A 25,646-nucleotide genomic window follows, 5' to 3' on the forward strand; every position below is an offset into this window, starting at 1 on the left:
AACATTCTTATTCCAAACCGTAATGTAAAGTGCTACCAAAATGCTGCCTTCCCTCCATATTTTCTTCGGCATAACTACAACCAGTTATAGGTCTCTTGAACAGCAAGGATTTCCTTTCCAACCATTTCCATTGGAGAAGAACAGGTGCAAGCTCAAAATAGCTCAGATTTTTTTTTAAAGAACTTATCCATGAGGCCTCCCAAGGCACTGTATCGCAGTGTTGCGGCATCACTACAGCCTGGGGTTCGATCCCACAACCGGGCCGTGACCGGGAGTCCCATAGGGCGGTGCACAATTGGGTTAGTGGAGGGTTTGGCCAGAGGGGCTTTACTCAGCTCATCGCGCTCTAGCGACTCCTTGTGGCGGGCCGGGCGCCTGCAGGCTGACTTCGGTCATCAGTTAAACAGTGTTTCCTCTGACACATTGGTGTAGCTGGCTTCCGGGTTAAGCAAGCGGGTGTTAAGAAGCACGGCTTGGCGGGTCATGTTTCGGAGGACGCATGACTCGACATTTGCCTCTTCCACGCCCGTTGGGGAGTTGCAGCGATGAGACAATATCACGAAAAGGGGGTAAAAATTACAACAACAAAAATAACTAATGCATGAGCGCTGATATTGACTTTCTATTTTGAATTGTGGTCAAATTTCCTTGTGTCGAAGGTATCTTACATTAGGGCAAAATCTACAAACACCAAGTGGTGCACCAAATTGTGCTCCCCCTTTGACAATAGCTAAATAAGTTGAGACCAAGACTAACTACCTCACCCAAGTGACTAATCAGGCACTAGTACTCTGTTTGAGTAGACATCACTAAAAGGCCTCTGCGGTCTCAATCCCTTCCATCCCACTCGTGTGTAAGTGGTCTGGTCCCAAATTGTCTTGAGGACTATGTGACCATGTACTCACAGTCACTGATAGTTTCTGGTGGCTTTGATTCTCCAGAAGGACAGAAATAGCCCAGAGGTAGGAAAAAGGTTTCCTCCAGCAGTCAGTAAGGCCATTTACAGACTGGGACTTTGTGTCTGAGTATTGCGGATAGAGCCAATGCTTTTTAAATGGGAGTCAGCTGTTGCTGGATGAACGACAATGGAGATGATTGCCTCTACATCGTTGTACATCATTTTTTGTCAAAAGTACAACTAATTTCTACTTTTTTCAGGACAAGTTCGCAGCATGTTGCATACGTAAAAATATTATTTGTGCGGGGGTTTGTCAGACAATCATCACTGTTGTCTGGCAACGGATGACTCCCGTTGAAAAAGCATTGGCTCCATCCGAAATTATTGGGAAACAATCCCTATGTGGCTAATGCTGGCATCATCACCTGTTGTCTGTTTGACATCACTTTCTGATGGGGAATCACTTTCCAATGGAGACCTACGACTCGTCCCATTCTCCTGTTTTGCGGTCTCTGAACGCATGTTTGAAAAAGTTTCTGGAGGGGGGAATGGGTATCCGTAACTCCAATTAAAATATGGACTTATGGGTAAAACTACAAGGTGTGAAGACTGTTTTGCATGTCAGTCACATCCCATACTTAATAATGAATTATACAAAGGGTGATTTGGAATTCCCATTGTTAGAGCCTTTCCTGCCCATGATATACTAGACAACATACACATGGCCAGTACACTTGTAAAAAGTGTCATCTTTTACATCAATCCCTAGCAACACACTACTACTTTTAGAGATCCACTGTCCAGCCATGCAATTTAGAAACTTGATCTCCACCGTAAAAAGTATCTCGACATCATCTCTGACCCTTGCAACATTGTTGCAATATTAAAATAAGATCTGGGACACAGTGGCTTTGCCTCGTGGCTATGTCCACATCACAGCCATGATAGAAATGTCATAATACATGGCCTCATGTATGATTGCTTGATTGCCATCCACTATATAATTTTAAGATACGGTTGAAGTCGTAAGTTTACATACACCTAAGCCAAATACATTTAAACTCAGTTTTTCACAATTCCTGACATTTAATCCTAGTAAAAATTCCCTGTTTTAGGTCAGTTAGGCTCGCCACTTTATTTTAAGAATGTGAAATATCAGAATAATAGTAGAGACAATTATTTATTTCAGCTTTCATTTCTTTCATCACATTCCCAGTGGGTCAGAAGTTTACATACACTCAATTAGTATTTGGTAGCATTGCCTTTCCATTCTTTAACTTGGGTCAAACGTTTCAGGTAGCCTTCCACAAGCTTCCCACAATAAGTTGGGTGAATTTTGGCCCATTCCTCCTGACAGAGATGGTGTAACTGAGTCAGGTTTGTAGGCCTCCTTGCTTGCACACGCTTTTTCAGTTCTGCCCAAACATTTTCTATAGGATTGAGGTCAGGGCTTTGTGATGGCCACTCCAATACCTTGACTTTGTTGTCCTTAAGCCATTTTGCCACAACTTTGGAAGTATGCTTGGGGTCATTGTCCATTTGGAAGACCCATTTGCAACCAAGCTTTAACTTCTTGACTGATGTCTTGAGATGTTGCTTCAATATATCCACATCATTTTACTTCCTCATGATGCCATCTATTTTGTGAAGTGCACCAGCCCCTCCTGCAGCAAAGCACCCCCACAACATGACGTTGCCACCCTCGTGCTTCACGGTTGGGATGGTGCTCTTCGGCTTGCAAGCCTCCCCCTTTTTCCTCCAAACATAACGATGGTCAGTTTGGCCAAACAGTTCTATTTTTGTTTCATCAGACCAGAGGACAAATCTCTAAAAAGTACGATATTTGTCCCCATGTGCAGTTGCAAACCGTAGTCTAGCTTTTTGATTGCAGTTTTAGAGCAGTGGTTTCTTCCTTGCTGAGCGGCCTTTCAGGTTAGGTCGATATAGGACTCGTTTTACTGTGGATATACTTTTGTACCTAATTCCTCCAGCATCTTCACAAGGTTCTTTGCTGTTGTTCTGGGATTGATTTGCACTTTTCGCACCGAAGTACATTCATCTCTAGAAGACAGAACGAGTCTCCTTCCTGAGCGGTATGACGGCTGCGTGGTCCCATGGTGTTTGTACAGCTGAATGTGGTACCTTCAGGCGTTTGGAAATTGCTTCGAAGGATGAACCAGACTTGTGGTCTACAATTTTTTTCTGAGGTCTTGGCTAATTTCCTTTGATTTTCCCATGTCAAGCAAAGTTTGAAGGTAGGCCTTGAAATACATCTACAGAAAAACCTCCAATTGCCTCAAATGTCAATTAGCCTATTAGAAGCTTATAAAGCCATGACATGATTTTCTGGAATTTTCCAAGCTGTTTAAAGGCAGAGTCAACTTTAGTGTATGTAAACTTCTGACCCACTGGAATTGTGATAGTGATAAGTGAAATAATCTGTCTGTAAACAATTGTTGGAAAAATGACTTGTGTCATGCACAAAGTAGATGTCCTAACTGACTTGCCAAAACTAGTTTGTTAACAAGAAATTTGTGGAGTGGTTGAAAAACGAGTTTTAGTTACTCCAACCTAAGTGTATGTAAACTCCCGACTTCAACTGTATAGGATAGATGTTCTTATTTAAGATGTCTGAGAAATTATTGTCCAGTGAATTATCAAAGCACTGGACAATTAGAGACAAAGCAAACAAGAACCCAGTCAAAAATGTGTCCTAGTTGTATTTTATCGTGGGTTGGAGCTCTTTATATGACATTGCGTGGTGTTGATTGTGTCTGTTCTGTCTGTTGCTGTAAAAACAATAGTCCAGTCAAGCACTGAGAAACAAATTTGAGCCTTTATTGGAATGTTGTAAGGCATTAAATACACAAATCCCACCTTTTTTGATAATTTGGCATTTCATAAAAAAAAAAAAGGCTAACAATACTGGTCCTACAGTCATTCTCTTTCAATTTCATCATAATTATTTTATGAATAGAGTTCTCTTTTCTTTCTTTCTTTCACTGCAATATAGAAGAGGGAATCTGGAATGATCTAAAATAAAAGCAGAGGCGTGTTAATGTAGAATTAAAAGGGAAATAGCAAGGACAGACATGGGTAGAATAATGAGGGAGAGACAAAGTTTTCTAACTTAAAAAAATACTGTGTATCAAAGCTGCATTGTGGGTTAAAATGGTCACTTGCTGATACTGGTATGCATTTACATTTTTCTCCCCTGGATATCCCAAGTTTTACATATAAAAAACCTTTGTATGAAATATAAACAAGCTCTTGCTGTGGTACATAAAGTGAAGTGCATTTGAAGCAGAAGAACAAAATGTAAAGGAGACATTAATATGTTCTATAACCTTGCCATGATCAACAATAGCTTGAGTTGCCAGATATTCCCTGGACTTAAGTCCTACAAACATAAATAATGTTTTATGACTTCCGGTTTTATTATCATCATCAATGTTCTCATCGTCACCATCAAATCCCCCACCACCATCACGCTTTCAGCATGTTGCTCGACAGATCCGGAAATGATCTTTTATAGTTTTGGTTTAGAAACCATATTTCCCTAATTTTGGAAAATTAAACAACAAAAAAAATTAACATTTCCAATACATTTTCCAGCCAGACTGTGTTTGGTCTGGTCTCTTTTTTCCTTTAAAAAAAATTCTGTATCGCCTCTCGTTCTGTTCAATGAACGAGCAATTACAAATCACAAACGCACCAACCCCGATCCGCGGCATCCCCCTCCCATGACCACCCCCTACCCTCCCAACCCAACCCACCCCGTCTAACCATTAGATATTGGAGGGCCACAGTTAAGACATGACTCCGAACACGGGGTTGTGACGACAGATGCTGGGCCCGATCTCCTCATAGTCCTTTTTGGTGTGGCATACCTGGTAGAACTCAGGCTAGAAAAGAGAAAGCAATGTGTTAACATTTGGCATAAAAAAAAAAAAACGTTAAAAACAAATGAGTCAAAGAGTGTGGGTTAGGGTTTTTTATCTTATCTTAAAAAACATGTTTTAGATGCCCGTCTTTACAAACCAAAGGACATTCGGTAAAAAAAGATATATATCTACAGTATATGTCCTTATTAACCGAAGACTAAAAGCATTTAATGCTGTGCTGTAAAATGTCAGTGATGACACAACCCACTTTAGTCACATCCTACAGTACCGGAGTTCCTGTTGTAAAAAGGTGTTATTCAGTTGACTCATCATGACTAATGCAATGTTGTAAACTCGCAACAATCACAATGAACATTATCAATGGATGCCCCCGATTACATTATGGATGATTCCCTTTGACATTGGAATTATACACAATTACTTTGGCATTTCAAATCGGGTTACAAGGAAACGGGAAGATAGTATGCCCTTAGAGTAAACACAAAATGGCAGTAATCATGCTGACCATGCAAATCACTGATATTCAGCTAAAGTGCTAACAGTAACCTTTTATCGCATCATCTTGGACTACATTCTAGGAAGGCAAGTTATGCAGATGGCACATAAAATAATTTTCTGATTACATTTAAAATCATTAAAACTGTTTTACTATGTGACAAGTTAGATGTTTCCTTATCATATGAATTTTGATCCAAAGAACACGACAGAATTTCTACAATTCCACTTATAATACCGTTTTCCCCCCACAGAATAGCAATACTTACAGTTGAGGCTAACATGGATCCTCCGAACCACACTGCATATCTCTGCATATGATGAGTGATGACTTGCACATCAATTGGTTTGGGCTGAGAAGGCAAAAGCAAAAACCAGAAATAAATAGATGTTAGTTTTTTTTGGATCAAATAGGAGTGGCAATGGGCACGGCTGAATTTTAGAGAACATTTTAGAGGCCCCCATCTTGGCGGTGTAAAGCCAATCTAATGCAATTCTACACATTTAGCCAGTTTCAAAGCTAATTTCCTGCAATTCCATGGCTAATGGTGTGTTCTTTTGCTCAAAAATTACAAAATCAATATTGCTAAATAGATTGTTTTTGAATTTTCAATTCCCCTGTGACTGTATAGCTTTAATTTTGATGATTGTTAGTTCTCATTATATATATATATTTTTTTAAATAGGTCCATTATCTTTTTTACATACAGTGCATTCGGAAAGTATTCAGACCCCTTTACTTTTTCCACATTGTTACGTTACAGCCTTATTCTAAAAATGATTAAATTGTTCGTTTTTTCCCCCTCAATCTACACACAATATTCCCATAATGACAAAGCAAAAACAGGTATTTAGAAATGTTTGCAAATATATTGCAAATAAACTGAAATATCACATTTACTTAAGTATTCAGACCCTTTATTGAAGCACCTTTGGCAGCTATTACAGCCTTGAGTCTTCTTGGGTGTGACGCTACAAGCTTGGCACACCTGTATTTGGGGAGTTTCTCACATTCTTCTCTGCAGATCTTCTCTGCAGATCCTCTCAGGCTCCGTCAGGTTGGATGGGGAGTGCACACCTGTATTTGGGGAGGTTCTCCCATTCTTCTCTGCAGATCCTCTCAGGCTATATCATGTTGGATGGGGAGTGTCGCTCCTGCATTGTCTTGGCTTTGTGTTGTCCTGTTGGAAGGTGAACCTTTGCAACCAGTCTAAAGTTCTGAGCGCTGAGCAGGTTTTCATCAAGGATCTCTCTGTACTTTACTCCGTTCATCTTTCCCTCAATCCTGAATCGTCTCCCAGTCCCTGCTGCAGAAAAACATTCCAACAGCATGATGCTGCAACCACCATGCTTCACCTTAGGGATGGTGCCAGGTTCCCTCCAGACATGACACTTGGCATTCAGGCCAAAGAGTTGAATCTTGATTTCATCAGACCAGATATTCTTATTTCTCATCATCTGAGAGTCCTTTAGGTGCCGTTTGGCAAACTCCAAGCGGGCTGTCACGTGCCTTTTACTGAGTAGTGGCTTCCATCTGGCCATTCTACCATAAAGACCTGATTGGTGCAGTGCTGCAGAGATTGTTGTACTTCTGGAAGGTTCTCCCATCTCCACAGAGGAACTCTGGAGCTCTATCCGGTTCTTGGTCACCTCCCTGACCAAGGCCCTTCTCCCCCGAGCTTGGCCAGAAGGCCAGCTCTAGGAAGAGTCTTGGTGGTTCCAAACTTCTTCCATTAAAGAATGATAGAGGCCACTGTGTTCTTGGGGCTCTTCAATGCAGATATTTTTTGGTACCCTTCCCCAGATCTGTGCCTTGACACAATTGTGTCTCGGAGCTCTACGGACATTTCCTTCGACCTCATGGCTTGGTTTTTGCTCTGACATGCACTGTCAACTGTGAGACCTTATGCCTTTCCAAATCATGTCCAATCAATTAAATGTATCCCCAAATGTACCCCAGGTAGACTCCAATGTTTCAACTCCAATTGTAGAAACATCTCAAGGATGATCAATGGAAACAGGATGCACCTGAGCTCAATTTTGAGTCTCATAGCAAAGAGTCTGAATACTTAATTTATTATATTTTCAAACATTTTGAAAAGACTGCTTTCGCTTTGTCATTATGGGGTATTGTGTGTAGATTGATGAGGAATGTTTGTATTTAATCCATTTTAGAATGAGGCTGTAATGTAACAAAATGTGGAATAGGGGAAGGGGTCTGAAAACTTTCCAAATGCACTGTACTTAATATCTGGGTTTTATTCGTTTAAGTTTACACTGAAAGCATAAGGTCCAATGCAGAAGTTTTTTATCTCTATATGAAATCATTTCTGGGTAACAATGAATTACCTTACTCTGTTTCCAAGTAAAATAGTCAAAAAGAGACAAATTGTTTGTTAGCATAGAGCAGTGCTGGGGCGGGGGAAACTAGCCGTTACTGGCAGAGGTTTGGAACTCTTTCTTATTGGTCTATTAACTAAGTCTTTTCAAAAAGCTCTTACATTAAAAGAGCATTTTCACAGTATTATTCCAACCTCAGTGTGATATAAAACACAAGTTGACTGCACTGGGCCTTTAATTAATAACATAAAAAAATGGTTGGAATTAGGCATCCCAAAAAAACACTTAGGTGGTCAGCCCAAGGATTTCAATGGCTGAAAAATCCCTGGATGATACATTTCTCTGGCAAAACAGTAGCTGGTTACAAGCTCTGACTAATAACAGCAGGGATTGAGAGCTTGACGGGACCACTTCTGTAAGGAAACAGGAACAGCTCTAGTAAGGTAACCATAACTAGGTACTGCTCTCACCGTGAGCTTGCCCCCACTCAGCTCCTCACTCATCTTCAGCCTGGCGTCCACAGACCTCTTCAGGTCCCTCTGCAGGCGCCGCCCAAAGTCCCTGAACATGGTGGAGCCGCCTGACAGGACAATGTTCTGCAGAGGAACACAGTGGGACGTGTCAGATATTGTGTCAAATAAAAGGGGGTTCAACTCGTTCACACGCACACACAGAACATTTTGATTTTGAAAGGAGTTGCGGACCAGAGAGCTGATAAGTCTGTTCAAGTCAAACCCAAAATGCTTATTGGATATTAATGGGGATGTGGTTTTAACCAAGATCTATGTAGTTCCAGGGATAGGATTACCTTGTAAAGAGGACGTCTGACATCGATGGGGCAGTTCTGGATAACCTCGTCCACAACTTCGGAGATGGGCTGGGTGAAGTCAGGATTGGCAAACTGGGGGATTTTAAGGAAGAGTGAAGGGAGAAGAAAAGTGTGAGAGAAAGAATTTATAATTCTATACACATCCCCGTTCACAGGAACATATCTTAAAGAAGATCTTAGACATTCTTTAAAATGGTTATCTCCATCATTCACTCCGGCCTCTGCAGCCCTGAACAACTCCTCTTCTGCCTGTCATTTGTGATTATAGGACATTGTAGGACAGGGGTCCCCAACTGCCCACCCCACATTTTCAGGAAAAAAAATATATTTAAAAATGTTTATTGTTGAATATAAAACTAAAAACACCAGCAAATCAGCTCCAAGTGATTTACATTTTGGAAATCTGTTCCAAAGTACTCCCACACATAAGAGATACAGGTAACTGCCAAATAAAGAAAACACCTAAAGTGTCTTAAAAAGGGCAAGCGTCAACAGCTTCAATGCACCTTGGCATAGATTCTACAAGTGTCTGGAACTCTAATGGAGGGATGAGACAATTCTTCGACAGGAAATTCTACTATTTGGTGTTTTGTTGATGGTGGAAAACACCGTCTCAGGGGCCGCTCCAGAATCGTCCATAAGTGAGCAATTGGGTTGAGATCTGGTGACTGAGACGGTCATGACATATGGTTTACATCGTTTTCATGCTCATCAAACCATTCAGTGATCATTAGTGCGCTGTGGATGTGGGGGCATTGTCATCCTATGGGAACATAGCCATGGTAGCTAAAATAATGGCCTACCCAACATTTTTAAACATGACCCTAAGCATGATGGGATGTGAACTGCTTAATTAACTCAGGAACCACACCCAGTATCCCTCATTTACTTTTTTTTGCAGGTAAGAGTACATGTGATCGTATACAAATGTAAGCCAGGTTTTTGGTCAAATATTATATCCGTTTGGGCTTCTTGCGGTCAACTTGCAGTCTACAAATTATTTATAATTATGTTCTGGCCGCATACCATCTGTTCAAGAAGAAATCGACCCGCGGCTGAATGTAGCTGATGATCCCTGATGTAGGATTACTCTACTTATGATGGTCCTTACCACAAATGTTTAGCTACTGTAACCTAGGACCTGGGGGTCAGAGTTAACATTATGCTAATGCCCGATGACACTGAAGAGAACATTTCCCACTCATGGTATACTAGTCTAATTAGCATAGCGCTAACCTCTTGCTATGAAGCAGTTTAACAGCACAGCGATAACTGCTTACCTCTGGGTGGAAGAAGATCTCAGGGCCAAGGAAGCGCTCGTAGCCCACGTCGACAGTGAACTCCTTCTTGCTGATGTTGTTAATTCCAGTGTACTGCTTGATCCACTTGGAGCCATCCGTGTCGTACTTGTTGAACTCTTTCACTAGGTCAGGACACACGTAGCTGAAACGCTCCTGGTGGAAGAATACATGTATTCTTTATTTAAACCTAGGCAAGTCAGTTGAGAACAAGTTCTTATTTACAATGACGGCCTACCCCGGCAAAACCCGGTTGACGCTGGGCCAATTGTGCGCCGCCTTATGGGACTCCCAATCCTGGCTGGATGTGATACAGCCTGGATACAAACTAGAGACTATAGTGACGCCTCTTGCACTTAGATGCAGTGCCTTAGACCGCTGCGCCATTCGGGAGCAAGGTGTGGAGAACAAAGCGTGAGTGGATGCTGAAGTACAGTGTAACTGGTTACATACTGTCTGTTACATTCTGTAGGGTCAGTGTGGTCCACAGTACTTACAGAGCTGGACTGAAACTTTTTTTTAAAGTTCAATAGTCATTTATTTCTATTTGTTTTGTTTTAGTATACATGATTAAAGGTCTTTGATCTTGGTGAGCAATACAATTCAGGAAGTAATTCATTCCACAGTATCTCTAGAGATTAATCAGATCAAGCCCGAACTGGGTGATGTAGTAGAGTTGTAGTTTCCAACAGGCCAATATTCTACATTGTTAGTGCAGAAAACGTGGTAATTTACTTACAATGACCATAATCAATTGTGCACCTACTTGTCCGGTCTGCGTTTCTTTTACACGTGCTACGTTAGTTTAGGGCAGACACAGAAAGGGAGAGAATAGACAGAAAAATGTGCAATCGAGAGGGATAGAAAGCGTCGCCTGAAAATACCTGATCTAAGTGATTGATAGCTGGTATTCAGCAGTCATAAAAGTATGTCTTATTTTCTTTGAAGAACTACTAAAATAATGACTACTTGTGTACGCCCAGAAAGGATTTAGATGAGCTTTTCAATACAAATGTACTCCTTTGGATCAAGAAGGGAAGGGTAGTGAATCCCAATTGATTCTGGTGAGAACAAGGAGCAATTACAAGCTTGGGGTTAATGGGAACACCACACACCCTGTGAACCACCTGGGGAGTCACACCCTGTGAACCACCTGGGGAGTCACACCCTGTGAACCACCTGGGGAGTCACACCCTGTGAACCACCTGGGGAGTCACACCCTGTGAACCACCTGGGGAGTCACACCCTGTGAACCACCTGGGGAGTCACACCCTGTGAACCACCTGGGGAGTCACACCCTGTGAACCACCTGGGGAGTCACACCCTGTGAACCACCTGGGGAGTCAAGTCGTCCATCTTGAAGTGTAAACTTAAACAATCAAAAACAGAACTGCATCCGTGTCCCACGTTTCAAACTACCTTACAAAAGAGAAGACTGAACATCAGGTGATGTTCTTAGCAGGAGCTATTAAACTTACCGGTAGAACAATTGCGCCACCTAGTGTTATAGTCAAACTACAGACACGGTCAGAATGATACATTTCCAATTGTAGACAATTGGTTCATTTATTTCTTCATTTATATTTCATTTAAAAAATCTGAGTTGTGTTAGCAATGTTGAAATACTCAGTCAACTTCCACTGCAAACAGACAAAATCTGAACTGGGTGAGTGGTGGTAGAGGAATGCGGTTGGGGCGCATACCTTCATTGAATGAAAGTGCTGGACAATAATGAGAGCGGTAGACTAGTTGTTGGAGAAAGACAAAACAGTGGGACTTCTGCCAAAGTGGTCGGTCCAGGACCCAGGACCAGAGTGACAAGTGTTATGATGCAGTAGCGCGAGTTGTGAGGAACTGTCTGACTGTTGTTATCAAGCCAAGCTAGTATGCTACTTCAATGTAGAATTCACCTTGTAAATCGCACCCCAAAACAGTTCTTAAGAAAGCACGAGATATTTTGTTGAATTCTCACAAAATGGCTTAGGGAACCGCAACAGAGTGCGTTATTCCTGTGTGAAAATGCCCTTAAGCTATCCTGTGTTGCCTCAATTTAAAATCAACATTCTGGAAAATCTTGCCTCAGAGAACCAGGGATACAGTTGAGAATTTGGTCTGGGATTGACTCCTTGACTGTACTATGAACCACAGTGGTTGGTGAGTGGAGTAGTGGTTGACGGGAAACGTAGTTCACTGTGACCTACCTTGACTGCCTTGGCCGTTTCCAGGGACTGCTCTGGGGGGATGCCCACCTCCCGCTCCCTCAGAAGCTGCTGGGTGAAGTAGGTGATGTCACGGCCCGCGATGGGGATGTGCTTTATACAGCTGCCGATGACGTAGCCCTCAGCCTACAGCAACACAAAAAGAAAGATGGTTCAGAGCCCACAATGTCTAGGGTGAGGTGACATCACAGCATATAAGAATAAATAGTTCCAAGTAGATGCACGTGTTTAAATAACGCTCATGCCAGATTTACACTATTGTTGCCGAACTAAACCGTACTATGCTGGCCTGGATATTTTCTTTTCACATTGTCCTTTCCAGCAACTATGGTGGATGTGTAATCAAGCCAGCCCAGTACAGTTTGGCTCAGTAGTTAGAAAAAGGGATCAGTGCATATATAACTGACTATTCTTTTAGCAACATTGAATAGGCATATTTTTCTATCATAGCAGCATTACATGTTCACACCCTGAATTATGTTCGCCTGACTTTCTGTATGTTAAGCAGTGGCTTGTACATCCTACAAAACGCTGACTTAATCTCCACTGACCACACAACGTGTGTTCTTGCAAAACGGTTACTTGCCAGGCAATTCCTCCTGTATCTAAGGCTGTGTCAAAAGCATAGTGGCCTACTTTAATAGTTGCCTTCATCTGCACTGATTGAAAAGAATTGGACAAGAGAAAACATGAGCATGATAGTAATCTTTCCCTGGCTTTTACCCATCCAGTCTTTTTTATACTGAACAAAAATGAACACAACATGTAAAGTGTTGGTCCCATGTTTCATGAGCTGGAATAAAAGATCACAGAAATGTTCCATACGCACAAAGCTTATTTCTCTCACATTTAGTGCACAAATTTGTTTACATTCCTGTAATTTCTCCTTTGCCAAGACAATCCATCCGACAGGTGTGGCATATCAAGAAGCTGATTAAACGGCATGATCATAACACAGGTGCGTGCACATTGTGCTGGGGACAATAAAATGGGCACTAAAATGTGCAGTTTTGTCACAGAATAATGCCAGAGAAGTCTCAAGTTGAGGTAGTGTGCAATTGGCATGCTGACTGCAGGAATGTCCACCAGAGCGAAATTAAGCTCAAGTGCATCCTGTTTCCGTTGATCATCCTTGAGATGTTTCTACAACTTGGTTGGAGTGTATGTCAGAGCAAAAAACCAAGCCATGAGGTCGAAGGAATTGACCGTAGAGCTTCGAGACAGGATTGTGTCAAGGCACAGATCTGGGAAAGTGTACAAAAGTTTTTTTCTGCATTGAAGGTGCCCAAGAACACAGTGGACACCATCATTCTTAAATGGAAGAAGTTTGGAACCACCAAGACTCTTCCTAGAGCTGGCCGCCCGGCCAAACTGAGCAATCGGGGGAGAAAGGCCTTGGTCAGGGATGTGACCAAGAACCCGATGGTCACTGACAGAGCTCCAGAGTTCCTCTGCGGAGATGGGAGAAACTTCCAGAAGGACAACCATCTCTGCAGCACTCCACCAAGCTGGCCTTTATGGTAGAGCGGCCAGACGGAAGCCACTACTCAGTAAAAAGGCACATGACAGCCCACTTGGAGTTTGCCAAAAGGCACCTAAAGGACTGTTAGACCATGAGAAACAAGATTCTCTGGTCTGATGAAACCAAGATTCAACTATTTGGCCTGAATGCCAAGCGTCACGTCTAGAGGAAACCTAGCACCATCCCTACGGTGAAGCATGGTGGCAGCATCATCATGCTGTGAGGATGTTTTTCAGCAGCAGGGATTGGGAGACTAGTCAGGATCGAGGGAAAGATGAACGGAGCAAAGTACAGAGAGATCCTTGATGAAAGCCTGCTTCAGAGCGCTCAGAACCTCAGACTGGGGTGAAGATTCACCTTCCAACAGGACAATGACCTTAAGCACACAGCCAAGACAACTCAGGAGTGGCTTCAGGACAAGTCTCTGAATGTCTGAGTAGCCCAGCCAGATATCTAAAAACCTGTTTATGCTTTGTCATTATGGGGTATTGTGTGTAGATTGATGAGGGAAAATAATACTTAAATGAATTTTAGAATAAGGCTGTATTTGTATGTGAAGAAAGTCAAGGGGTTCTGAATACTTTCAGAATGCACTTTATATGAATCATAATAATGTAGCTAACCAGATAGTTTAACTGGCAAAAATGACCTAAAACTAATATTATGCAAGATAGCCATGAAGAATTTAACCTCTGGCTAGCTAACAATACTAGTAGCTCGCCCATTTGACTTATTATGGGCTTGCGATCTATGGTATGTAGGCAAGTAAACATGCCAAAATCAACACAGCATTTATTTACTAACGTATCAAGATAAAATATTGTTGTCAGGCAACGTATGAGATATGAATAGGCAACATTTCTCTCCTTGTATTTTCTCTCGCTTAAACTCAAATAATGGCCGAAAAAGAAATGTTGCATAATTTTTTACGTGATTGCGTCATATTTCTTTGCATACTTTCAGTTGAATGCATCTATGCATGCTTCAAAATATGTACAAACGGAGTACACATTTGAGAAGTGCCCTCCATGCTCCGTTTCGCATACTTCAATTTGGACTCATACTCCGACCCTCCCGTGAGCACGGTAGTATGCATTTTGAGAAACACTATAAGTGTGTGTGCGTGTGTGTGTGATTGTGAGTGTGTGCACTGTATAGCGTGTGCATGTGAGTGAATGTGTGTAATAGATCGGTCTTTTCTGCCAGACGTCAGAAGGCTTTCCTCAGATCAGGTGTGTTTGTCACTCACCACAGGGATAACGTGGGTGACTCCGTCTCCGCTGTCGATGACCGTCCCCGTCAGTGTCCTCTCCCCCACCTGTCTGGATGTCCAGGAGGCCGCCAGCGCCAGGACAGCCTTGGGTATAGAGAACACAAGGTCAATGTGACACCATTGTAAAACAACAACAACAGTAAAAACAGCAGAGGGTGTCCATGATGTCATTGACCACATTATTTAAACACAACATTAAACAGCAGGGGGCAGTGGCAGTTAGGAAGTCTGTGTTTTACATAAAAGCATAAAGGCTGTGTGTGTGTGCAAGTGTTTGTTTCTGATAGATATAAATAGTGTTCCCAGGGATGATGAGGCCATACCTGCACTGCAATGTAGAGCCCTGGGACATTGAAGGACTCAAACATGATCTCTGCTGTATACTCTCGGTTCTCTGGTGTGTTCAAAGGAGGCTCTGTCTGCGAGAGGACACCACAGTACTGGGAGTTAGACTTCAACACAGACACACTAATCCAACAAGCATCAGATTTATTAACAACCACATCACCCTCAATTACAGGTAAAAGTCTATGCTATGTACCTACAGAAAAGGTTTTAGTTACAATGTATTACAACAGCCTTAGTGTTCCCCCTACATTCATTTATCAGCAGCTTAATTTGAATTTTTTTTAAAGACAAAAGAAAATGTATATTTTTATTCTCCTGGGACGCGCTTTTAAGATCAGAGTAACAACTTACATCAGACCGTCCAAGAACCCTCCAAGGTAACTAGCTTGTAATCCTGGAAGTGTAGCCAACCCTATTAATAGATGTATGCCCCAGAAAGACCCAAGGTTTTTAGCCCACTGTTTTAACCGTTTCGTTTCAGTTCCCTTCACTGGGTGTTCTATTTCACTTGGCTCACAGTGCTGATATAGTCCTACTTCCTCAAGTGTCATGGCATTTATGACAGCACTTTTTATCCAGGGGTGCACAACTCAGGACCTCCAGTTCCGCAGACCCATTGGTTTTCATTTCACCCATCAGGTTGTAAAGAGAGCCCACCCTCTTTGGCAAGTCTGCCCTCTATCCATCTGTATGGTGTCTTTCTATCCTGTAAATGTCCCATTTGAACCATGGTCCTCTTACCAACAGAAAGTAGTGGTCCTCAGGCTCCGCCCTGAGGTACTTGAAGATCACCTGTTCCATGAACCTCTCCATCAGGTCCCAGTCCTCGACAATGCCGTGACGGATGGGCCACTGTGGGCAAGAGGTCAAAGGTCAATCACACTGGCAAACATACAGGGCCCAGTTTTCCGATAGCGATGGAACTTAGGCTTACGAGTGTTTTAACAATGCTTACAACGGCCGAAGTTCTAACATGCATTTACCAAAACACCACGGAGAGAGAACGTTCGGTAAGTGCGTCGTTGAGGCATGTGTCGATACTGATAGGATCGAAAGACATCGGTGTTCTCGGATCAGCTTTCCCCATTAAAATCTTACCTTAACATTCAAATTATTCCACAATACTGTCGACGGTTCAGCTCCGAAAAACATATAATCCCTGGCTGCAAATATTGAGGTGGGTTATTCTAATGCTTACCCTACAATAAATGCACTAAAATCAAGATTTGGCACACCACTGCCCACGTGTTGAAGCAAAATTAAACAGTAGCCTACAATTAGCAAAATATAACTCAATTGAATGAACATGAAATTGATTTGAATATTAATTCATTATACAGGCCTATGTATCCTATAATGTAGTATATTTATCTTTTAATGCAGTCATCTCGGTTTTCATTTGAAACATCTTTTCATCCCTCTCTTGTTCGTAACAATTGCGAAGACATTGGCAACTTTGTACTCACAGTTAACTTCTTTGTGAAGCTACCAGTGGTCACAGAGAGACAAATAAACATTTTGATTCTACGTGTAGTGGATCTCATCTGTGTATAAAGTGCCGCGGTAGGGGGGGGGGACGCATATAATGACGCACTTAGCTGTTCTACGAGAGGTCTGAGGCAGTCGGTAAATAACAAGCATTTTCAAGTGCTACGTTAGTAACGGTGGTTTTGGAAAACAGCTCAGAGATTTAACGATGCTCCTACGAAGGTTCTAACTACGAAAGCAGCCGTAATACGCTTCTGGGAAACTAGGCCCTGGCTAGTAAATGACTTTGCGACTAAGTACACCAACATACATTTTAGTGCATGGTTGAATGACACATCAAGTACAAGACCATACGATGAGTAGGCCTGCATGGCCTAGTAGCACATAATGTGCACTAACAAACATTGAGTGCATTGCATAGTGACAAATAGTCATGTGAAATGAGAGTGACTGGCCGTTGACAGATGCCTCTCTGGTGCAGTATACTGGTTTCCGTATTCCCTTGGAATAGGTATCTTTGAAATGCACAGTATGCAAGTTCACATGACAACTTGTAGGCCATTTGTCATGTTCAATTGGTAGGTTTGTGCTTTGTATTGGTCACATACAAATGGCTCTTCAGGGCTGTCATGTTTGGCATTGGACAGGTTAGCTTGTGGTATATGTGAGTTTTAATATACTGTATTGGGTGGTCCTGTAGACTTTTTGAGTCATGGGTTTGGTACCTTTGTGGCATAATTGGGCTTGTCTATCCCCTCATCTCCGATGAAGAAGTCCAGGTCGTCCACCCCCTTGACCGTCCTTGATCCAACCTTGGCCGACTCTTTGATTGCAATACCTGGTAGGGACGAGAGCGACGGATGGAGGGAGAAAGAAACACACACAGAGAGATAGAGAGAATCAATTAGACTAAGGTCGTGTTTGATGAAAGGGCTTAAGACACAAATCCAGTCAAACACCAAGTGCAAGCGTGACCTACAGTATGCCCTCACTGTTCACTATCCAGCCTTGTATTTCCAAAGCATGGCCCCAAAGTGCTCTAAAATAGAAAAACAGGCCTGAAAACACTTTCAGCATCAATGATATCAGATCATAACCTAGACTCTTTGAAACCGTGTTAGGGCTCTGCTTATTAAAATGACTTTTGTCTAGGCAACAGTTAGGCCTATCCTCAATGTGAGGTGAACCGTCTGGACACATATACCCACATGATGGAACAATGAACTGTGGCTCTGTGTTCCCTGCATACCCCAGCTTAGTGTATCTGAAAGAGAGAAGGCACACCATTAGATTGAACATCACTTGATCACATTTTTTTTGTATGCGTGACACTTTGTAAAAGGAGAAAATAATAAAAAATTGATTAGCAGGCATAGCCTATATTTTGGTTAGGCCTAGCTTCTGTGATTTTTATCAATACAACCCCTGTTCTTCCACGGATCAGTCTAGTGCCAACAACTGCAGCTCAACTCTGAATAGCCTACCCTTCAATAGGAAGAGTGTAAAGGGCATTTGGAATCTAAGTGGCTATTCATACATTTCCCCAAATCCACCACTTGAGTAGAAATCTTAGCATAGCATCATCCTACAACTGGTCAGAGTGCCAGCAGTGTCGCAATTAAGGTTCACTTACACACGGCTAAAGCCCTATCGCAGAACGATAAGCTGCATACAACAGTTACGTTTGTGTTTACTGTAAATGGGTAGCCTAGAAATCTCAGCCCAAGAGAGCTCATCGTAGTTGAAACATATATCCTTATGGTAGTAGCCTAAGACACATTGTCTGAGATGCTTTTCAATACCATCGTTTCAGTGCAGTAGGTTAGCCTATAGAAAGTAGGCCCAGTTGCTTGTAAGTCCTATTTTAACAGTATTGTAAATATAACAGGGCCTACCCAATGAGTGAGGAATAACAGAGCTGGTAAGCATTAACATTTTAGTAGCTGCATGTGGAAGACACAAGAAATATAGGCTTGGGGCTTCATTCCGCAGAACAGTCCTAGCTTGTCTGGGGCAGCTACCTGCCTCAACAAGCCTGTTTCACTACACTCCTAGCAGTGGACATAACCACAGGAGTGCTCAAATCCAAATCGATCCTCAAGCCCCTCCTCACAGAGGATCAGATAAGTATAGCCTACAAAATATGACAATGCTTAGGCAACATCCATTCAATCTTCTTAGAAATAGGCCTCTGCAAGTGCCTAAACTGGAGGGTAGGGAATAGAGGTTGATTTGGGATTGGGCATTAGGCCTAGGCAAGGCCTGAAATGTAAGCTAGGCTACCTTATTACTGTGTTTGATGAAAGACTACAATGTGAATCGTGGCCTGGGTATAGGCCAAGTTTGAATAATGATAATGGCCTTACTGTGTGAAATCAAAACTGTTTGCTGAGCATGATAAGCAAATTTCGACTCCACCATAGCCCCAGGTACTACACTTAGCTGCAAGCCTGGCCTGTAACACCTGCATTTGAAACGTTTGTTTAGACCAAGAACTGACCCCTACAAAAGAAAAAAACATACAGTAGCCTACATAAAACCGTGGCTCTTCACAGACCTCCCAACAAATCTGTTATAGAGAAGTGAACAAAATAAGCAGCACAATAACTCTGCTGCTTCATTTCACTGTTGAGTGCTAAGAATAGCGGCCCACTTGTGCTTGAGGTAAGAGGATGTAGAGTTCAGTTCAAATATGTTGGCTGTCGTGAGTGTGACTCATGAGCTGTGTGGTGGTGTAGCCTACTCAACCAGACTTCTGCTGGCCTGGTACTTTAGCATCTTGGCTTTTATAGCCGTTTCAAACATCTGCTCTACAAAGGAGTTAGCCTCATTCTCCATCCTCAGCTGGAGTTTTCCAGTCCTCCCTTCCCAGTGTGGACCAGATGCACTAGCCTAACTAATAGCCCAAAGGGAGCGGGGAAGATAAGTGGAGAGGTATGCAAGGAAACATGCAGAGTGAAGAATTCAAATCTCTGTATGGATTGCAAACAATGTAGCATCTGTAGTTAGGCAATAACCGCAACTATAGTATTAAACGTAAATCTAGGTCTAGGCTATATCAAATGGCTACATTTGATATCGCTCCTTAGATTACAATCTGTGCATTAATAGACAGCAAGTAAGAGTAACAATTAGGGCTGGGAACACGAAAATATATTATCACGATACTTAGGTACCAATATGATATGTATTGCGATTCTCACGATTCTATATGCATTGCGATTCGATACTGTGAATTTATTGCGATTCGATGTTGCAAACATATCGCTCAACAAATGTTTGTTGCAGAGGGACAAGAGAGAGCCATGAGAAAACACGTTTTGATCAGTCATGTAAATAAAAGGGCTGAAATCGAATTGGCACCCAATTTAATTAAAAAGAACACGGAGAACATGATATGAAAGGAACATACTGGAGTTTTGGTGCAGGTATAGCTGACTCGCGCAAAAATAATTTTGCGATAATGTCAAAACGATATATCGTCAAAAATAATATCCTGATACGTAACTGTATCGATTGTTCCCCCCCATTACTTGTAACGGAATGCACAAACACCTTATTGTGTCGCTGAATAACATTTACCAAAGTGATTAACTGCTATAACAACCTTTATTTAACTAGGCAAGTCAGTTAAGAACACATTATTGCAGGCAACTAGAATGATGTGGTGTATTGCACAGTTCACTGAGGGATTACCATAGGTCCAACTGTTATTAATTAACTGGCTTTTAATAGATTTTGGGACGTGCAATCAGCATATTGGCATTCACAATATTTACAGATTATAAAAAAGGAAGGGCATGAAGCAGAAGTACGCACAATCAAAACAAAGTGCTACAGAACTGTGGTCACGCAAATGAGAATCCTCGAACTTTTCTATTGAATACAAACCAGTCTTTGTTATTCAGAAAATTATTAATGTATGGTTTCATTTGAGATGGTAATGGAACGGCTAAATTTAGGAAATTAGAGAAGTATGCTAATAAAAAAAACATGTTCAGTTGCCGAAAACGACCATATATGGACTAAAAACCCTGAATGAGGAAGTCGACAATGTAGGAAGTCGCTCTGCGCGTGCTCAAAGCCGGGCATCACTAGTAAGCAAGCACTGTAAAATTACTTATGAAATGAATACCATTAACGATACAAAATGTAACTTTATAATAAACATGGAAGTCCCTTTATACTGTCCATTCAAAGTATTTCCGAAATGCAATATATTAGATCCCCAGCAATGAAGAACAGATTGGGTGGATATGTTCTATTGAAAATCCCTTTCCAATAGGAAGAAAACATTTTCTGATGATGAAAGCAAATAGCAGGCGCTTAGCTAGCCATCTAGTGAATACAGCATAAATGTATGTTAAGTCAAGTGCTGTTAAACAGCAGTACGATAACAGCCTAACAAAACATGTTAGTTTTGCAATAAATTGCCAAAGGTTACATTGATTCAATGTATTAGCAAGCTATAGCTAGCACACACACCCAGTTGCTGACAGCGATGGGCTCCAAGTCGGTGACACCCAAAATCTCGGTGCGCTGTCTGCAAGGCGGTCTAGTTTGAATAGCTTACCCTGTACCGCAGTCGACAACACACGCCGGTAATCGTCCTGCCATCTCGTGTGCTTCTGGTAATCACAAATGTTTTCTGTTAATCGATAGCTGTCTGTGTCGGTTGGAGGATATTGCAAACCGTCCACAGGCGGAAACCTGAACCTCCACAAAGTACAGTTTCTAACGTTACTTCCGCACTCGGTCTAGGGCAGGCAAGATGGCTGACGCCGGGGAGCGCTTGAGTGAAACAGGCAGAGTCAGCTTCACAGCTGTCAATCACAGTAGCCCCTGAGAGCAAAGCATCAACACTGCCAGGGGAATAAAACGTGACACAATAGGTGGTTGTGCCTAAATAAAATCCATCTAACATTATTAGAACTAATAAATTAATATAATGCTGCAATGGTCAATACTGGCCTAGGGCACATCAATTTAAATAGACAAATTCTCTGGACCAGGATTGAGATCAAATCCAGAATTTGAGTTTTACAGTGCTACACAATTAACCTATTGCATTCTTATTCAAACATGCATTAGACAGCCTGATATTCATGAATCTACAGTATTATGTCAACATACAGTTAATTTCCTTCCAATGTATCTATGTTGCCATATACTGATGTGTGATGATGCATGTTGTTCACTCAATTTCCATATAATTCCATCAGATTCCATAAATCTACCAAACAATTCTGCACAATTTCTTAATAGACCTTTTCAAAATTGTCATCAGATACAATGGGTCATCATCATGACAATCATATCATCATCATCAGACAGATACAGTATGTCATTCAGCACTGAGAATATCCCCAAATGATCTGTCTGGTTCCCACTGTCTCTGTTTTTCTGACAAATCCAAGCAAAAGGGCATGGATTATGAGTCTGGATTTCTAAATATGAGCTGCGCTTAGGGCTGTTACGGTGACTAGGCCTACTCTTCTTGTTGGATGACGAAAAGTAAATGACAGTTCTTCCAATACCTTCATTTTCCCCTCATCAATCTACACACAATACCCCAAAATGACCAAGCAACATTTTATTTAAAAAAAACAAAAATAGAAATACCTTATTTACATAAGTATTTAGATCCTTTGCTATGATTCTCAAAATTGAGCTCAGGTGCATCTTGTTTCCATTGATCATTCTTGAGATGTTTCTACTTCTTGATATGTTTCTACTTCTTGATTGGAGTCCACCTGTGGTAAAATTCAATTGTTTGGACATGATTTGGAAAGGCACGCAACGTTCTATATATGGTCCCACAGTTGACAGTACATGTCAGAGCAAAAACCAAATCATGTGGTCGTTGTAACTATTCATAGATAAAAAATAAAATAAAAAGCAAGATGGCGCAGACAGAGAGGGTCGCCTCGGTTCTAATCCTTAGGAAAGTATGCAGTATTTTTTATGTAATATTTATTACATTGTTAGCCCAGAAAATCTAAAGTGTTATTACATACAGCCGGGAAGAACTATTGGATATCAGAGCGACGTCAACTTACCAGCACTACGAACAGGAATACGACTTTCCCGAAGTGGATCCTTTGTTCGATCCACCCAATGCATTAGGACTCATGGTGTAATTGTAACAGCATACAGGAACTCAAGTCCTTCTGTTAACCTGACCTAGAATCCCTCACAATCAAATGCCGTCCGTACTATCTCCTGAGATAATTCTTGTTTGTTATTGTCACAGCCATGTATATCCCCCCTCAAGCCGATACCATGACAGCCCTCAAGGAACTCCAATATACTCCATGCAAACTGGAAGTCATATACAGTTGAAGTCGGGAGTTTACATACACCTTAGCCAAATACATTTAAACTCAGTTTTTCACACTCCTGACATTTAATCCTAGTAAAAATTCCCTGTCTTAGGTCAGTTAGGATCACCACTATTTTAAGAATGTGAAATGTCAGAATAATAGTAGAGAGAATTATTTATTTCAGCTTTCACTTCTTTCATCACATTCCCAGTGGGCCAGAAGTTTACATACACTCAATTAGTATTTGGTAGCATTGCCTTTCAATTGTTTAACTTGGGTCAAACATTTCAGGTAGCCTTCCACAACCTTCCCACAGTAAGTTGGGTGAATTTTGGCCCATTCCTCCTGACAGAGATGGTGTAACTGAGTCAGGTTTGTAGGCCTCCTTGCTCGCACACACTTTTTCAGTTCTGCCCAGAAATGTTCTATAGGATTGAGGTCAGGGCTTTGTGATGGCCACTCCAATACCTTTACTTTGTTGTCTTTAAGCCATTTTCCACAACTTTGGAAGTATGCTTGGGTCATTGTCAATTTGGAAGACCCATTTGCAACCAAGCTTTAACTTCCTGACTGATGTCTTGAGATGCTGCATCAATATATCCACATAATTTTCCTCCCTCATGATGCCATCTATTTTGTGAAGTGCACCAGTCCCTCCTGCAGCACAGCACCCCAACAACATGATGCTGCCACCCCCGTGCATCACGGTTGGGATGGTGTTCTTCGGCTTGAAAGCCTCCCCCTTTTTCCTCCAAACATAATGATGGTCATTATGGCCAAACAGTTCTATTTTCGTTTCATCAGACTAGAGGACATTTCTCCAAAAAGTATGATCTTTGTCCACATGTGCAGTTGCAAACCGTAGTCTGGATTTTTTATGGCAGTTTTAGAGTAGTGGCTTCTTCCTTGCTGAGCGGCCTTTCAGGTTATGTCGATATAGGACTCGTTTTACTGTGGATATAGATACTTTTGTACCTGTTTCCTCCAGCATCTTCACAAGGTCCTTTGCTGTTTTTCTGTGATTGATTTTCACTTTTCGCACCAAAGTACGTTCATCTCTAGGAGACAGAACACGTCTCCTTCCTGAGCGGTATGACGGATGCGTGGTCCCATGGTGTTTTTACTTGTGTACTATTGTTTGTACAGATGAACGTGGTACCTTCAGGCATTTGGAAATTGCTCCCAAGGATGAAACAGGGGTCTGCAATTTTTTTCTGAGGTCTTGGCTGATTTCCTTTGATTTTCCCATGATGTCAAGCAAAGAGGGACTGAGTTTGAAGGTAGGCCTTGAAATACATCCACAGGTACACCTCCAATTGACTCAAATGATGTCAATTAGCCTGTCAGAAGCTTCTAAAGCCATGACATAATTTTCTGGAATTTTCCAAGCTGTTTAAAGGCACAGTCAACTTAGTATATGTAAACTTCTGACCCACTGGAATTGTGATACAGTGAATTATAAGTGAAATAATCTGTCGGTAAACAATTGTTGAAAAAATTAGTTATGTTGTGCATAAAGTAGATTTCCTAACCGACTTGCCAAAACTATAGTTTGTTAACAAGAAATTTGTGGAGTGGTTGAAAAACCTAACCAAACTTTTACAGATGTACAATTGAGAGCATTCTGTCAGGCTGTATCACAACCTGGTATGGCAACTGCACCGCCCACAACCGCAGGGCTCTCCAGAGGGTGGTGCGGTCTGCACAACGCATCACCGGGTGCAAACTACCTGACCAGGACACCTACAGCACCTGATGTCACAGGAAGGCCAAAAATATTATCAAGGAAAACAACCACCCGAGTTTGGACCACCATGCCTCTTCCTAGAGCTGGCCGCCCGGGCCAAACTGAGCAATCAGGGAGAAGGGCCTTGGTCAGGGAGGTGACCAAGAACCGGCTGGTCACTCTGACAGAGCTCCAGAGTTCCTCTGTGGAGATGGGAGAACCTTCCAGAAGGACAACCACCTCTGCAGCACTCCACCAATCAGGCCTTTAGAAGCCACACCTCTGTAAAAGGCTCATGCCACCCCGTTTGGAGTTTACCATAAGCCGCCTATAGGACTCTCCGACTATGAGATTCTCTAGTCTGAACTCTTTGGCCTGAATGCCAAGCGTCACGTCTGAATGACACCTGGCACCGTCCCTACGGTAAAGCATGGTGGTGGCAGCTTCTTGCTGTGGGGATATTTTTCAGCTGCAGGGACTGGGACACTAGTCAGGATCGAGACAAAGATGAACAGAGCAAAGTACAGAGAGATCCTTGATGAAAACCTGCTCCAGGGCGCTCAGGACCTCAGACTGGGGTGAAGGTTCACCTTCCCACAGGACAACGACCCTAAGCACACAGCCAAGACAACGCAGGAGTGACTTCGGGACAAGTCTCTTAATGTCCTTGAGTGGCCCGGTCAGAACCTGGACATGAACCCGACTGAACATCTCTGGAGAGACCTGAAAATAGCTGGCCAGCATCCCCATCTAACCTAACAGAGCTTGAGAGGATATGCAGAGGAGAATGGGAGAAACTTCCCAAATACAGGCGTGCCAAGCTTGTAGTGTCATACCCAAGAAGAATTGAGGCTGTAATCACTGCCAAAGGTGCTTCAACAAAGTACAAAGAAAAGGGTCTGAATACTTATGTAAATGTGATATTTCTGTTTTGAATTTTTAATACACTTGCAGAAATGTCGAAAAAACTGTTTTTGCTGAG

General features: G+C 42.0%; 1 protein-coding gene across 1 annotated transcript; it reads right to left on the reverse strand.

Moving 5' to 3' along the window:
- Positions 1-4,679: 4,679 nt before the first annotated feature.
- Positions 4,680-21,371, reverse strand: LOC120063862 (actin-related protein 3-like). The gene is made up of 12 exons (XM_039014178.1): positions 21,189-21,371; positions 17,824-17,879; positions 17,341-17,453; positions 15,869-15,979; positions 15,103-15,198; positions 14,756-14,863; positions 11,967-12,110; positions 9,748-9,921; positions 8,447-8,539; positions 8,109-8,234; positions 5,568-5,651; positions 4,680-4,803 (listed from the first exon to the last, which is right to left on the reverse strand). Exons 1-12 carry the CDS (start codon positions 21,230-21,232, stop codon positions 4,708-4,710), a joined length of 1,245 nt encoding a protein of 414 aa, XP_038870106.1. The 5' UTR covers positions 21,233-21,371; the 3' UTR covers positions 4,680-4,707.
- Between the last annotated feature and the right edge of the window lie 4,275 nt (positions 21,372-25,646).

This window comes from Salvelinus namaycush, chromosome 19 (genome assembly GCF_016432855.1).
Source record: "Salvelinus namaycush isolate Seneca chromosome 19, SaNama_1.0, whole genome shotgun sequence".
Classification (NCBI taxonomy): Eukaryota; Metazoa; Chordata; class Actinopteri; order Salmoniformes; family Salmonidae; genus Salvelinus; species Salvelinus namaycush.